Raw genomic sequence first — 17,005 nt, 5'->3', positions numbered from 1 at the left:
CAGGGGTCAGAACACAGTGGGAGCTGCACCTCTGTGACACTGCATCGTTGCCCTATGCCTGCATGACTTCCCCCACAAACTGCCCTCTGGGCCACCCTCGGTGAGTAACAACCCAGTTGGCATTCAATCACCAGCCCTTAACAGCCCTCACTCTGCTCCACGTGGTGGCAGAGATTCAAACCATGCACATGGACTCCTGCCCCAAGGAAGACAAGGCTCCTGGAGTCCTCGAAAGCCGCCACAAACATCTCAGCTCTCGCCACTCAAACCCATCAGAACAAAAACCATCACACATACTGTTCTCTTTTCTGCCTCACTGCACCCCACCTCTCTCTCAGGATGAGACCCAATTCCTCTTCTTTCGTGGAGACAGCAATGGGAGCTCTCTGCAGTCAGAAGAGAAGAAAGAAATGAGGATTCAATCCTTGCTCTGAATCCCACAGTACCACTGGCACTGGGGGGTGGGGGGAGCACACATTTGCTGTGCCACAGCCTGCAAGCAGGACGGGAAATGAAATCTCCTGTCTCATGATGCAGCTATTACAAACACAGCCTGAGATGTTACCCAAACACAGTGGAAAGGAAAAGAGAAAGAAAGTGAGTAAGAGTAGCTTTATGAGAGCCTATATATCTATAATAGAAAAAATAAGTGTCTATGTATATATTATAGAGATACATATAATTACTTTAATTTCGGGGGGAGCTGGCCTCCCCCTAACACCAAGCGATTTGATTCAGCCAGCAGATCAAAGCTGCAGGAGCTGATGTTTTCCCATGCTTTTATTATGATAAGAGGAATACCTGAGAAGAGCATGTTTTGAGCTTCTTTGGTCAACTCCTGCAGACATTGGATGTATCTCCAGCTACAGAGCTGCCTTGGGAACACTGGGCAACGCTCAGCACAAAGCTGAGAGATGATTGCAAGCAAAAAGTCACAGAAGCAGCAACGCTGATCTGATATGTGCTATCACACAGCTCTATAAAGCTCTGTGTAGTTATTAAGAATTAAAAGTACGCCGGTCACCCAACACAGAGGCAATAAAAGTCCTATCTGGCAGCAGTGTGCAACTGTCAGTACTCCTGATTTATGTGAATTGTATGGCACATCCAGAGCATCCTATCCTAATACACACTGGGAAGATTAATTTCATGATAACATAGTTAAGAAAACTCACTGATTTCTTACTTACATTAATATACTTCTACTCACGTTCATCTACTCCTTAAGGCTGACGCAGAACTGATACACAAAGGCTCCTCCCAGTGGGCTCCAGCAGCAGCATATCCCACAGCCAACACAGAGCAGCTGCAGGTCACCAAACCACGTGCACGGAGTCTGTTGGGAGCTTTAGCAAAGGCACTGTAAGATCAAACAGGTATAGAACCATAGAAACGTCCCTGACTAAAGGAACGAAAACAAATGGTGGCAGAGGGAGCTGTGTGCCTGACAGCACAAGAGCAGGATCAAAGAAAAGCAGATAGCAAACTCATTGCAGGGAGAAAGCTAGCCCCGTGCCCTGCTTGCTGTTAAGCCTGCCCTGCTCTTGTCCCTCTCTTGCAGGGATGGACAAAACAGCTGCCAGTGAGGCTCAGTGGTACTGTCCTCACGTACATTTCTCCTTTGTTTGGGAGAAGTGTGCTGAGATAGCACACATCTGATCTGAAAGCTATTAAAGAATGTCCCTCGTTTCTTAAGAAACTGATGGGCTTTATTTTTAGAATGGAGCAGTGCTACTGTGGAACTCTGACCTTTTCCAGTTTCTGCTGCTGCTCAGCCAAGGCTTCGTGGCTGCAGGGCAGTGCCCTTGGATTTTGTCATGGATACCCACTCACTGCTTGTTGCAACAGTAGATGAAACATGCCTTTCAGATGCTCAGCAGTTAAATAAGTTAGCTCAAGAGCAAGGGACTTAGTGTGGGAACAGTTTGGTCTGTTAGTTTTACTAATGCTCTGCCTGGATGCTGGCCACCAGCTCGGCTGTGAGCAGCAGTGTTGCAGGGAGACCTTGGGGGAAGCTGCGTTCAGTGGCATTTGGTTTAGGTTATGGCAGGAAATTCTGCATCTGGGCCCTTTGTCTGATTTTCTGCTTTGATGCCCTGAACACACCACGACCACTGCTTAATTCAGAGCTGCTGCAATGAGAATTAAAAAATAAATATTCTTTCTCTTCAGGCCACTTTTAATAAAATATTTGAATAGAGGATGTTCCTAGTCAGGAGTGCTCTTTGAATAGGCTTTTGCATTAGTGGGAGTCTTCCAGTAGGATTATTTTCTGTTCTGAAATATTTCAGAACCAGGGATGCTGAGCATGCTCCATTTCTTTTGCTGGCTCCACTGGTTGCACACAGGCAGACCATTAGCTCTAGTGGACACAGAGTGGTCTGATTTCATGCTGCAGGTAACCTGCAATGAACTAGCACAACAGGATGCCACATGAATATGGACGTTCTATAGTTTGGAGTGCTGTGCTTTGCCTTTTGTTGATGGCATGCATGCAGATCTTGCAATTTCTTTCCCCTTTCTTCCAGTCCTGTACTTCACACGGTGGACAGGCAATGTCAGGAATCAAAGTCCAGTGGATGGTAAATCACTTCCAGCTGCTGGGTGCTGCCACTGCAAGAGCTTTGCTCCCAGCTGTGAGAATAGATGAGCTGTGGCAGTGAGCTTCCCCGGTGAGATTCCTCACTGGTACCCTCACCATCACTTTCCCTGCAAGTTTCCTCACATCAGGTTCAGATGCAGCACAGCAGCTTGGCACTTTCCCCTCCACATGCTGCAGCACTCAGCATAGACATTACAGACTCCCTTCATGCTGAGACCATGCTTGGGACTGATAGGTGTGGCTGTGAAGCATCTGTGTGGTAACAGATCCGTGACCAAAATGGGCCATGATGGCGAGAAAGGGAAAATAGTCCTTCTGTGCTGAATTGCTGCCTGCGAGGTGGCCGGCTGGGAGCAGCTGGTGGCAAGCCTTGATGAAACTGAGGTCCAGCCTGATGTGCAGGACTCTGCTGGTTGCCTGTTGCTGGGAGGTGGAAATCATCACTGAGACAAGCTCCTGGCCCAGAAGGAGCTGCGGAAAAATGAAGCATGTGCTTGGGACCACAGATGATTGGGTCAGCAAGTAAAAGGGTTTGTTTCACTGTGCTTCAGCTGAACATCTTGCAGTGCACTTAGAGTGGTCGTGCCTTCCCTGCTGGTATCCACAGAGCAGAGCTGGTTGTTCTGCTCTTGGGGAGTTTCTCCTCCACGGTCTGTTTTTCACAGGTCACCTCTGGGGATCTGTGGAGCCAACCCAACTATAGCCAGCCTGGGCAGAGCACGCTGAGGAGCTGGGATAACAGCGCTCTGAGGATGCAGACAATCTGATCAGACCTGCTAGCTGGGAACTGTCACAGTCTGCCTGTAGGGTGCTTTGCTGCCTTTCTAAGTGATGAGAACGCTGCCCTCGATTACAACAGCGACTTGTTTGCTGGCATCACTGCAATCTACGCCAAACGGTTTTATCATAATCACTGTGATGACTTCTTTGCCTTGAGTGATGCAGCCCTTACCTTCCAGGGGAGGATGGCTTTTGGCCCGTTCAGGTTGTTGGCACTCAGTGAGCTCATCGGGATGCTCAGTGCAAAGGAGGCAGCGCCCTCCCTGCATTTTTATTTTTTCCATTCCGCTTGAGTCAAACTGCAAAGCTTTCCAATTAGTTCAACAAATGTTTTCATAACTTAAATTTAATATTGTACACATGGGAAATATTAATTGTAACTTCAAACTTCTGTTAGCATTTTTAAAATCATAAAATCCATTATTTTAATATGAGGAAGCAACCATTTCATTCCTTAAAGGAAGGAAGCAGAAAATTTCAGGCATTTTGATACAACATGTTTTTTTTCTCTCCAAGTATTTCCTGAGCTGTTAAAAATAAGTGGTATTTTCTGATTAAAAGATAGAAAGAATAATGCCAGAATGTTTCTAACAATCTGTACCAGAGCTGACAGGGCCACATCCTATGGCCTTTTCATGAGCTGCGTGTGACACCACAGAGCAAACAGGGCAGGAACCACCCACCCACTCCAACCCCAGAGTGGTCAGGGTGAAGTAAAACATTCAGCAAGGTGTCTCACCTCCCAGACTGACAGCAGGCTGGTACATGCAGAATGGGCATCCTTAACAGCTGCCAGACTGCAGAGCTGAGCATGTCAACAGCACTGGGGTGGAGCTGAGGTGGGCTCTTCTGTCCTGCTTCACACAGATGAACCTGAAGGCTCTCAGCCATCTGCACTGCCTCCTTTAGACCTTCATAATATTGACTTCTGCCTCGCCACATCTAATGAGATGAACAATCCATCTACCAAACAAACTCTGATACTTTTGGAGGATATTTAATGCCTGCAGTGAACCTGCCAAGTGCAGAATACTGTACACCAAAAAACCAGATGATCAGCATGAGGTCTAATTAACCTTCTTTAGAGACGGTTAGAAACTCTCAAAGCCTTCTAGTTGCTATGTCTACTCTGTTCAAACACCAGGCAGCAAAGATTCGTTGCGGAGCAGTGGCTCTGCCCAGGATATGAACACAATTGAACTGTCTAGACATCAAAACAACATATCGATATTGGATACAAAAACCGTATCCATGGAGTCCAGAAAGGTATTCAAAGAAAACCAACGCAGTTACCTGGACTGAACTTCAGGCAGAACGATTCCAGTTTCTACACGGCCTTGTAAGGCCTGCAGCACGCCTTGTGCTAAAGAGCAAAACCTCAGCCACCACGTTGCCACAGGAGAGCAGCAGGGTCACAGGAGGTCGCAGCTCCCTGGGCTGTGGCACCCAGCTCTCACAGCACTGCTGCAGCCAGCGGCCGGCACGTTGCCATCACTGCGGAGGGTGAAACGTCATCAGTACCTCAACAGGCAAATGCCAGCAACACAGAGGCAAAGAGGGTATACAGCACATGCACATGTTCTCAGAGAGAAGGTGGTTGATGGATTAGTTTCTATTCGAAATAAATTCAAGGTTGTGAATGGAACGTATGAATTGGTGCTGTATCAGGAAATAATTCTTCTGGAATAATACACCAGGACTGGCCTTGGACTCCAGGCCCACAGAATGGAATCACCACAAAGTACATTTTCATCAGTCTACAAGAATAAAAAACAACAGTGCTCTTTCCTTACCAGGATTAACAGCACAGCCCATGAAGAGAAGGCCTTGTAAGAGCAAGGGAGCAGCAGGTGCAGTCTCAGATGTCTCCATGATAGGAAAGTGACTAGTGGAGAACTTGCCACGTTCACCATAGTTTGGAGAGCTCAATCTTCTTTCAGTTCTCCACTGCTGCTGGCAAGACCACCAAAGGAAGGTGTTCAGCTGGTGATCAGCATGACCGAAGCCATTGTGAAAGACATAGGTCAGCATCAGAGAACTAACTGCATCACACAGCCTGTGTTTGAACAGTAGCTCAAAAAAGAAAAGGTTCAGTGGAAACGTTTATACTAAGCTGTACTCTTAACAGATGCTTCCCACCTTTTTGTGCTATTGTGGAAAGACATTTCAACCCAGCCAGTGTGTTGCTACACACTGTTTGATATCATCTGATAACTCTCAGCAAATGTAAAGTTGTTCTTCACATATAGAAACTGGTCCATAAATTAAACATCAAAGCATAAGCAACTAATTACTGCCTGCAGCCCTGCTGATTTAGACCATGAATTAACATTAGGTAGAAAAAGGAGATCTCAAAGGAAAAGAGTGGGAAAGCAACTACCTGTCAGTAAGTGGTATCCGTCCTTTTGAGTCCACATAAATCCCACTCTGTTACAGCAGGAGCATGGCAGACAGCTGTCCTTACCAAAGAAAGTTTAAAAAAGATTGCATTTTAATTCCAGTTTTAGTCAATTGAGAATAAACAGCCTTTCTATACAAGGTAGACATCTTAGCTAGATTCCAGTTTAAGGTACTGCATTATTTCTGCACCTTGCTGAGTGCAATAGTCATGCCCATCCCAAACAAAACCTATCTCCCTTTCTTGTAGGTTAGTTGTGATATTGTAGGCTGGTAGGGAAAGATCACTGAAACTTTTGACTCAGAAGAGGACATCTGAACTTAAACTTCTCTGGCAGAAGGCACAAATGTGAATAAATTCCTTAGAAGAGGCTGAAGAAAATGTGTGATTTGGGTTTTGCTTACGTGGTATTCCTAGGAACTGAACATCATCATTCTCCTCACCTGGTCCAGCAAACCAAGGAATGCAGCACAAGTAGTGGTCTGCATTAAAGAAACGTTGATGACAGGAAGCATCCTGCATCAGACTGAAAAATATTTGGTGATACGCCATAAATTAAGACAAAGACCTGTTTAGAAAGCAGTTTTCAGCTTTTTTCTGTTGTTTCAACAGGCTCATTATTGGACCTTAGCATAGGTGTATTTCACATTTATAAAGCAGTTCTTGCCTGCAAAAGATACACTGGACAGTAAAGGGTAGACTTTCCTGTTTCAGAGCAAAGAGCATTACCTTAATCTTTTATCTGGGCCTGCTTTTCAGTGGCATTTGATACAGGAGCTACACCAAACACTTCCTTGAATACATAAAGCCAGAGATTGAGTTACACAGGATCTGTGCCGCTGGGAAGACAAAAGCTCCTATATTACCTGGCACTTGCCTGCTAAATTATTGAAGTGACTCTTCAAACTGAATGTATTCACTGGATAATTAGTCAACAGAAGAAAACGGTCTCTCTTTACAAAGCTAACGCTGGCAGGTATTGTATCTTTTATGTACTGTAACAGAAAGTATTTGCAGAACTGCTGCAACACAAACATTTGGAATTGCTCTACCAATGTGAAACTGCTCCAGAGGCACACAGCCCTCCCTGTGGTAATGCCTCCACCTCCTGCTGCCTTATGAAAGTCTTGAATTTCTTTTACCTAAAGGAGCACTATCCCAATTTCAGGAGCAGGGAAATGGCACAAATAACCAAAGGTTTGCTTTGTGTTAACAAACCCTCTGATGGAACTGAAACAGATACCTGTGAGCCTGAGTCCAGCCCAGCATCAGGTGGCACCCACAGATCGCTGCCATCCCTTCGCTAAGGCTGCAGCTGCAATGTCAGCTCCTCATCAGCTCCCTTCCTGCTGCAGGTTGGGGAGGCAGGCGATGACATTCTGCCAATGCAGACCTCACTGCTCTTTGTTTCAGACGATGCCCAGGGATAAGATAGCTACGTGAGGCAGCAATCTTAAATCGTACACAGACATTGTAATTCACACTATTTCTCCCTTTTGTTGTCTTGCACACTTGTTAGCTTTGAAAATGAAAATCCAAAGGCTTTCAAATTTTTGCCAAAAAGTGCACCTGTTTTTAGGTAACACAGCTCTGAGCTTACCTGCCTGCTTTTACTGAAGTACACAGATTGGCTTCTTTCTTGGTCTTGGTTTACCTTTACAGATAGATACACTCCTCTAAAACTTGAATTAAAAGGAAAGCATTGCAACCTTACATATGCCCTTGCATTCTGTCAGTGTTTTGGGGGGATAGCTTGATATTAGAAATACGTTTTAAGTTTTTGTGCTTTTTTTCCTTTAAAGCATCAATGAATTCAAAGCTGTATAAGCCAATACAAAGACAAGAAGCAATGAAGGCACCTGTAAGAAGGCACCTGTATTCCAGCACAACTGCGGCTGAGTTGCACTGCAAAGCATCTGCGCACAGCACGCACCATCCTGCCAACGCTGCCACCTCCTGGCTTAAAGGGAGATGCACAGCAACAGGTTGAGTTGACTTCATGCCTTTTATGAGTTACTGCATCTGTCAGTACAGAAAATTCGACGAGGGACTTGTTTTCTGAATTTATTCCATCCACTGCGTTCTGCTGCAGCACTGCTGAGAGGGGACAGACCTCAGCCAGCTGTAAGCACAGAAAGCAGGGCAATGTTCCATGGTGAAGCTCCAAAAACTTCCTTCTGGGCAAACCACCACAGTGGCTGTGAAACACCTTCCCCAGGAATCTTACTTTCTGCTTCAGGTATTTGTGGATAAGTAACTGCCACACAAGTAACACCGAGATGTGGGTAAGGAAAGTAAGCTCTTAAGGCTTGAATGGATACAGCTGTGTTCACTTCACAAAAGAATCCACAATAATTATGAGGAGGAGTAAATTGCCAATGCATTCTTTTGGGTAATGGAGAGCAAATCAGTCCAAAGTTTGACTCTGTCATCTCAGCTGAATGTTTCTAACACACATAGCAATGTAATGGAAAATATGCCCTTCTAAAATTAGTCTGAACAATTAACACAATGACTAAATAATTCTGAAGCCTCACTGAGATAAAGAAAGATTCCAACACGAGAATAAGTACTCAACTTAGTAATACAAAATGAAAACGTTCTGGGCAAGCTCAGTATCCTCTCAAGCAGGTGCAGCTCCATTGGAACCCATAGAAATGTACATGCCAACCTGGGATGAATCCATTTTCTCTCAACTTCATTCACACAGTTGTGTATTTAAACAAAGAATCAGAATGTTTAAACAAGAGGTGATACATCCCATTCTTCCCTATTTACACCAGTGGGAGGTTCTGCTCACGGGATTTTAAGTTTTCTGGCCATCAGCAATCACACAACCTTGAGTCTACTGCCTGCTGGCATCCAGCTGATTGGGAAGACTGGAAAAGCGTGGGAACAGCCAAAGATTACGGCACAAGCAACAACTGCAAAGCAAGCAACAATAAAACATACACACGCAGTTCTATTTAAGCAAGCAAGCAGCTACTGCTGAACTGTTGGGAATTTTTTTCCTATGTTAAAGAAAACTAATGGTCCATGAATGTGAAAACCAAAATCATATCAACACAGGAATAGCAGGAAAAAACTTAGCTTGAGAAACAAGGCCCAGAACAGACAACAGCAGCATGGACCTTCCTCAAAGATGCACCAAGTAGGAAATACACACCAAGAAAGCAAGCAAGGACTGATGAACACAGCAGGGTCTGAAGTCAGAGTGCCAGTGAGCTGGAGATTGGGAAGACAGTGTGACTCAGTTATACTGAAGTCCAATTGTCAGGTGTCTGGCTGTTGCAATAGCAAGCAACTTTATTCCCCCATAAGACAAAAGGCCTTTAATGCTTCTCCTCTTAATTCTTTGAGGCCAAACCACAGGTATGATTCATAATAAAACAGCAGCTGCAAAATGCATTCCATCTGCAGAGAAGGCAGCTGGGCAAGAAGTATTTTACTTTTAAAGAATGTATGAACTGCAGTGAAAGGACACAAAGCTGCTCACAGGAGCAAGCACAGCAACGTGGCCACGTGATTGTATCACAACTGCAAAATATAAAAAAGCATTTCGTAAAAATTTTATTTGAAACATCGCATGAATCCATAACCATAACTGTCACAACATACAGTTATACAGGGTTTGTACAATATGACAAGTATTTTTATACATGCATCCCCTCACCATCGTTATCAAACAAGAGTTGAACAGGAACAGTAAGCATTCACTTCTAGAAAGAAACTTTGGCATGTGTACAAGTGGACAGTCAGAAGTAAACAGTGGTAGATTCAGATCAGAGGGACACACATTGCTTTGACTTTGCTTCACAGCGTTTTTCATCAGGATGAAACTCACCAGCACTATTCTCTAGTCAATAGAAAAATGAGCTTTCTTTTCAGTCCAGAAACCCCTGTTAAGGGACGAGAAGTGTTAACAGAGATGCAGAAACTAACTCTGAACTCAAAAAACGTCAGCTTTAAAGCAGTGTAGGCCACTGGTATTTTGCACTCATTGGTTCGGTCACGAACAAAACAGAACTTCTAATGGCTGCTGACATCACTCTGTACCACTTGGCACAACTGGCAGTTTCTCCTTTGGACTAACAGGAGAATCATTGGCTCAAAAGTCTTGTGCATTGCTGGAGTGTGAAAGTAAAGGAAAACAGAACTTGCACTTGTGTCCATCCATCTTCTGTCTTGAATTTGTCAATGCTATACATACCTACCAAAGTCATTAAGAAAATGGAAAACAATTTGCAAGGCATTTCCTCCCAGCATACAGCAGGCAGCACTTCCATTTAAAATCATTAAAAAAAATACCAGCCAATGAAAGAATCCCTAGAGCATAAGTAAAAACAAGCCTCCTTTGAGAAGAACTATATGAAGAATTGCAAGTGCTTACAAAAAAATACAGTATGCGTACAACTCCTCCAGAACTATTACAATTAACACATTTTAGTTAGTACCAATTTAAAAAAAAATAAAAGAAACAAATGCCTAAGCTTCTAAGCAGGAATAACTAATGAAGATTTACATTTTGCTGTAATTCCATTATTGCTTTGGACCAGACAGTGCTTGAGTCACATGAACAACAGCCTCTCCTCCAATACATACAGACACATCATAATAACTAGCTTGAAAAACATCCTCCAGCAATTCACAACACCAATCATTCTTACAATTCCCATTAAAAACAATCCAGATGTGACAGAACTGTGGTGCAGTAGGGCACAAGTGGCAGAGTATAGGCATGAATGGCAGAAACACAGGAGAGTAACACAACTCAGACTCATACTCACTACTTCTTATTCCGAGGCTTTAACTCTTCTGCTGCATTCCGCAGAAAAATGTAGTTTTTCTTTTGTGGATTGTAAAATTCATGACCCTAAAAAAGAAACATCAGCTCTATTTACTCTCTTCAATAGAGACAATATCAGCATTATCTTGAAGTACAAAAATACGAATATCCCATTAGTTTTGTCTATTACGATTCACTCAACGTCTTCCAGGTCAGATATCAGACATTACTGAGTCATAACACTTAGTTATAGTAATATATTGCTCAGTTTACCAGCTAAGTAATCACAAGAATTGTGTAGAACTACTGAGGTCCAATGCACAACTTGAAGCTTATCAAATCTACTACATAGGAACAGTTGCAGAAAACAAACTTACTTAGTACCTACTGGTGAACAGATCTGAAAGACACTTTGGTGCACACGTACCACTGCAGTCTGAGTATTTAGAACAGAAGAATTCATCTGCCCCTGTCTAACAAAGTCATTTTACTTTGGCCAGCATTCCTAAGACCAGATACAACAAAGGAAATCACAGCCTTACTTCCCTTCGTGGCATGTGATAGAATTCATTTGTGTTACTTCTGCATTCATTTAAGTTGAAAATACAATGAATGTCATCTTCAAATTTAAGAGTGTGAGTTATAACAGGCAATGAATACTTTCCCACTGTAATTCCAGTAAAATTCAGTCGTATTTCAACTGTGCCTTTCATAAACTATAAAGGAGAACTGATCCTGCACCTCAATGCTTTATGATTCTCTCGCACCTAGATAAGGTCTTGTTGAGTCAAATCTGGAAGGTACATGGATAAGTGAGTGCCACCAGCAAGCTGCACTTGGTTCTGGAAATACACTACATACCATTGAAACACTGTTAGAAGTGTTTTTATAAACACAATGACAGCTTACTAGAAAGAAAAAATAATCATCTGAATGAGAAGCAGATTTCAAAGATTAGTGAGAACTTCTGAGTGTGCAGTGTGCACCACGGCCATTTCCACAGCAGAACACGAGAGCAACCAGCACGACTCCTGAGCCACACTGCTTATGTGCTGCTCATCACATTTGCAAAACAGCACTGCTTCCAATCTTAGCAACTGAAGCTAAGAGCCATACTGAACATCACACTGCTCCAGTGTTAGAATTCATCATACTGTACTGTAGGGAACCTGCTTCAGCAGGGGGGTTGGACTCGATGATCTCTGGAGGTCCCTTCCAACCCCTACAATTCTGTGATTCTGTGATTCTGTGATCATTTTTCTGCCTACTATGACCACTGTAAATTTCCTTGCGTGCCTATGCAGCTAGAAAGTCTCTATCACCAGTGACAGAGATCAGTAAAGCTTTGTGTGACAGGATAATTGCCCTAGTCATTAAGTACAAGAGTGAACACGGGTTGAAACCTTTCTTACCTTTGACCAATCATAACTGGAAGCATATGCAAATATATTCCCATTATGATTGAAACAACAAGCAGATATTGGCTGGTCAAGTTGTTCTGATGTTTTTAGTTTTGTTCGTGCATCTTTATCCCAAAAGCTGAATCTACCATCAGATCCCACTGTTGCAAGAGTGCCATGGACAGGATGGAATGCTATTCCATTTACCTGCAGAATCACAGAAAATACTATGGAAGACAGCACAGTCACCCACAGACAACTGGAACAAAACACATGCTGAATCCCAAGAGTAAATACATGACAAAAGGGTTTTTGCAACTATAGATACATCTTATTTTTGAAGTGTTTTACCAGATCCATTTTTGAAACTAGGAACTGGAGCAACAAGGAAAGCATCTTTATTGTAGCAGCTAAATATTAAATGTGTAATGCTTAGTATATTGTGTAATGGCACTGGCTCAAAATCAGCAATAACAGCAAGATCAACAAGTTTTATCTCCACCAGAAGGATGAAATGAATAATTAATCTGACTTCAGTTTTAAAGAAAGTGCAAAAACTTGCTTTTCCTCAGTGCATGCCAACAACTGAACCTGAAGCACAGAGTCTAACACAACTTTCACCTGAAGCTGAAAAAGAACTAACAGTTCATAGCAGGTTTTACATTCAGAACTCACGCTGTTTTCCTACACAAACAACCTCAGATATAAGCTCAGTACTTACAGCATAGATATCCTGAGGTGCTGATGTGTTTGTTCCATTGGAGCGATGACATTTGAAAGTGAAATTATCTTTTGCACTGGGGAAAAAAACCAACAAACATCTCTTTTGTTCTTTGTTGTAAACTGAGAAATAAATTGAGAATGATTTAACAAGAATACTCACGGATTTGGAGGGTTGATATAATGAATAGCTACTCTTCCTTCAATACTTCCAAGGGCAAATCCAGTAGGTTTGTTCACTTTGTCTTTGAAAATAGCAACGCAGCGATGCTAGATTTGAGGAAGAGAACATTTTAGAAATTAAGGAGGTGGCAATTTATTTTAATATACCACCATAATAAACATCAAAGTAGGACACGTGCCACACCGAAGGAAAGTACTCCACCTTTGACACAATTTGTTGCTTTTTTTTTTTAAAGAACAGCAAGTACATCATTTCAACAATCTGTACAAATGCACTTGTATCGAATGTAACTCTTTACCTGGTGTTTAAGAGGTGATTCTATTCTTCTAAATTCAGATGGCTGGTTCTCTAACTGATAAACTATCAAACCCCTTTCTGCGGTGGCCACAGCAGCCATAGGATGAACCTAGATGAGTTATAAAACAGGTTGGAAGAGAGGCAGTGGTGTTCTTAGCATGACAGAGAACTCAACTTATTATTTCACAGAAACCCTGAAGAATTTTACAGCACCAGACTTCTTTTTGGGGAGGGAGGAAGAAAAGAGTTCACCTGCAGGCGGATCTTCCAATAAGTCAGCTCTCCACTGCCACTGAGAGCCTTACCAAAACCCCTGCATTATTACATGACCCTTCCAATGTGAATTCCAACAGTGGTATACAACCTAATCTGCAAATAAAGCAAGGCCAGTCCTACTGCTGGTTTGCCTTTGGAATGTTACAAGCACACCAAGCCTTTGTCTCTTCGCTTTGCATGCTGCAAATATCTGTTTTCTGGAGGTTGGACCAAGAACATCAACATTAGTGTTGTCACTAAGATCAGAGGTCAAATACTAACAGCCAGCACTCAGTGTGAACCTACAAAAGCCCCACACAGCCACTTCACTCCTCCCCCCAGCCATCCAGCTGACTCTCAGTTTACTACACATCACAGCTCACCACATCTGCACAGTAACATCTTTCAGGGAGCTGCAGAGTCATCATAGGCGTTGGTGAACGGGTATCCCAGAACTGATGGAAAGAAAGCAAAACAAACAGAGCTCAGAGTTGAGCCAATAGTACCAAGCTGATTCATCCTTGTCAGACACTACAACCCTCTATGAAGTGAAGTCACTGCACTGATCTGTTCTTGAATCGCGTGTTTAAGAAAATATTTTCCCTCTGATAAAAGCTGCCATAAACAGATTGTCAGCACACTCTGCACCTTGTTTGGGTAAAAGTTGTACCTTCAAAGTTTTATCCCAGCTTCCTGTCATCACACAGCTGTAATTTGGTGCTTTAATCCAGTGGATGGTCTTCACAGGAGCTTCGTGCTGAAGAAGAAAAAGCACACACTAGGGCAACGACCCACGTTTCTTATTTATGCTCCTCATATTTTTGTATTTACACTTTTTAAACCATTCAAGAAAATCTCTCTCATATTAGTATCTACTTTAGAGACACTAAGCATTAGCACACTCAGCTAACAAGGGTAGCTTTTAATGAAGGAAAAGAAAAAACTACACAGTAGCTTGGGACTTACTTGTGCAATCTGAATAGCCTGATTACTGTTGAGATCCCACATTTTGGCTGTTTTATCACAGGAAGCAGTAAATACTTTACTTCCATCCTGAAAAACAAGAGAAAGCACAAGAGAAAAAATATCTGCATCAGAAAATTGTCATGTCTTACTCTGTTCCAGAATATAACAGTAATGTAACACATAAAGGCATTGCAAGACAAACAGAAGAAACAAAAAGAGAAAAGAAGAAACAGAATAGAAATTTCTTTATGAGTCTGTATAACAGTGGCACACTCAGCAATGCCACCTTCAACTTGGAAACAGGCATTCCTCTGTGCCTGCCCACTACTGTTTCTTCACACCTGCATGTTAGTAACAAAGATAAGACCCCAACAAACAGTGATTATTTGCTCCAATATACAGAAAAAAGTATTCAGTATCTAGCTAAAAGCTTTTCAAAGGAAGGGGGGAAGGGTAGTTGATTTTGGCACATTCTTTTCTGTTGTACTCTGGGCCGTTACACCAACAATACCCATAACAGCCTTCAAACATTCTGCTGGTCAAATCATCACTAGCCCATCTGTGTCCCTTTGCTGTAAATAGCAGAAGGCCGTGAGGTTGGTAAAATCTTCACAAAAACACTGTATTTCTGTATTGTGAAATATAAACAACACACAATGGAAACTCAGCTTAAAATACAGCAGCTTAGATTTAAGGTTCTCCATTCAAGGCTTTTTCCCCATTTTCTTTTAAGCCCAAAGAGAAAGCCGTGCTATTTCCTAGCTTTAAATACACTTTCACTTTTAAATACACTTTTATCTCTTATCTGCCTATCTCAGCCTCTTCTGTTAGAGCACGCTCAGCACACAATCACAGTAACAGAAACGTATACAATGATCATGGGATGCATCTACATCTATACTTATGTTTCCAGAAAATACGTGCCCATTTATTTAGGCTTACGATTAAATGTCACTGTTTATTTTTAAACTGAAACATACATCACTCCAGCAGCCATCCAGTACAGGCCCTGTGTGCATCTGCTGAGCCTTTGGAATCGTCTGCCCGTTATCCTGAACTTCCCAGCAGCGAACCTGGAACAGGAGACACAAATACAGGTGTAACATAGAGATGTAAGACTACAAAGTTAAAAGAATTCTCACCTTGAAGATTTCTCATCTTGAAGATGCTTAGCTGTCAGCTAGGAGCAAGCTGTTGCAGGCCACCAGCCACTAGACCAAGCAGAACAGTTAAAACCTCCACTCACATTTCAGTCCTACTCTCTCTTTGTGTTGGTTGGGAACACACACTCCAAATCCCAACAGAAATTTCAGTAAGACTGTAAGAGCCTCATCTCTTTGACACAAACCTGTCAAACCAGCTAAGATTTATCTGCATTCACAGCTCTTCTACTGGGCAAAGTATGATAGTCTAATTGCACAAGAAAATGAATCTTCAAAAGTCAAAATGACAAAAACCCAACAGAAGAAATACTGATTACGTGTTCTGAGCTGAAACTTAAAAGCCATAGGGAGAGGAGTGACTAACACGAGCTCACAACTCCATCTCCCAGCTGAAGCTGCCATGTCAAAGTACGTGGTGCCAAGGCATTAAGACACATTTTGCAACAGAAGAGGAAGACTTCCAGCTCCACGGCATAAGCTCTAAGGACCACATTTTGCACTGTAGGCCCCGATGCTTTTACTTTATTCATCTGTAGGCCTGACTGTGGGTACTCACATCATTTGCCCACGATCCTGCAATAAGGAAATTGCCCGGCAGTGTTGGTGGACTGAACGCTAAACAAGATATGCTGTCATCGGGCGGAGATGTGACCTCAATATCCTATAAGAAAACAAAAGACATAAGATTAGCCACGTTTGAGAACTGTGACACTGAAACCTTTACCTCTGTGGGGTTGGCGGGGGTGCAGCACTGCAAGCACACAGGGCATGGCTTCCAGGGGCTCACATACGCGCCTTCATCGGGTTGTGGTTATCTGCAGTCGTGCTGCCGAACATGCTGGTACCGCCGGTACCGAACCCGGACGTGGAGCCGAACAGACTCATCCTCGTTCTGCAAACGAGAAAGCGGCCCGGTGAGAAGCGGAGGGGACACCAGCGGGACAACGAAGTACCGCATCCCGAGAGACCCCGCCCCGCGGTGCTATGGGAAGCCCGCTATTTCCTCTCAGAGCCCCGAGCCGACGGCTGCCCGCTCCCGGCTCCCGGCCCCGGCCGCGCAGTGCCTACGGGCCGGCCGACGCCGAGGCCAGCACTGCGGGCAGGCGGGGCAGCGCCATGCCAAGGGATCGGCCGCGCCGCCGGCAGCGCGGAGGACTGGCCGGCGACGGGACGCGACCATTTGGGAGCCCACCGGAACCGACCGCGGACGGTGCGACGCGAGGCCGCTTGAAGGCTCCGGATACCGAGCGCCCGGCCCTCGCTCACCGCACGGCTCAACGCGCCTCCCGCAGCACGGCCCGGCGGAGCGCTGCGCACGGGGCAGGCCGCGCCTCACTGCGCAGGCGCCGCTCGCCGCGGGGCGGGAATAGCGCATGCGCAGGGGCGGGGCGGGCGCTCCTTCGGCTTCGCTGCGCGGAGCGGGGCAGCAAAAGCGGTTCCGGTTCCTTTTTAAT

General features: G+C 43.9%; 1 protein-coding gene across 3 annotated transcripts; it reads right to left on the bottom strand.

Moving 5' to 3' along the window:
• Window positions 1–9,325: 9,325 nt before the first annotated feature.
• Window positions 9,326–16,935, bottom strand: RAE1 (ribonucleic acid export 1). Of its 3 annotated transcripts, none has more exons than XM_048963004.1 (13): window positions 16,818–16,935; window positions 16,347–16,443; window positions 16,108–16,212; window positions 15,369–15,461; window positions 14,389–14,475; window positions 14,093–14,179; window positions 13,806–13,877; window positions 13,169–13,276; window positions 12,850–12,956; window positions 12,688–12,763; window positions 11,979–12,173; window positions 10,568–10,653; window positions 9,326–9,990 (listed from the first exon to the last, which is right to left on the bottom strand). In XM_048963004.1, coding segments are annotated over exons 2-13 (1,107 nt in total). In that variant the 5' UTR covers window positions 16,437–16,443; window positions 16,818–16,935; the 3' UTR covers window positions 9,326–9,989. The 3 variants fall into 3 exon arrangements, with proteins under 3 accessions (XP_048818961.1, XP_048818962.1, XP_048818960.1); XM_048963005.1 differs by having other exon boundaries at window positions 9,326–9,679; XM_048963003.1 differs by having other exon boundaries at window positions 9,326–10,653; window positions 16,818–16,934.
• Window positions 16,936–17,005: the final 70 nt, after the last annotated feature.

This window comes from Lagopus muta, chromosome 16 (assembly GCF_023343835.1).
Source record: "Lagopus muta isolate bLagMut1 chromosome 16, bLagMut1 primary, whole genome shotgun sequence".
Taxonomy (NCBI): Eukaryota; Metazoa; Chordata; class Aves; order Galliformes; family Phasianidae; genus Lagopus; species Lagopus muta.
This window is presented reverse-complemented; position numbering and strand designations above follow the sequence as displayed.

Excerpts from the sequence above, each read along its gene's own strand:
- RAE1 (XM_048963004.1), bottom strand. The coding sequence starts at position 16,436 with ATGAGTCTGTTCGGCTCCACGTCCGGGTTCGGTACCGGCGGTACCAGC. Across the intron at positions 13,878-14,092 it reads GCTGGGATAAAACTTTGAAG|TTCTGGGATACCCGTTCACC; the intron begins GTACAACTTTTA and ends TCTTTCCATCAG. Across the intron at positions 13,277-13,805 it reads GATGTTACTGTGCAGATGTG|GTTCATCCTATGGCTGCTGT; the intron begins GTGAGCTGTGAT and ends TAACTCATCTAG.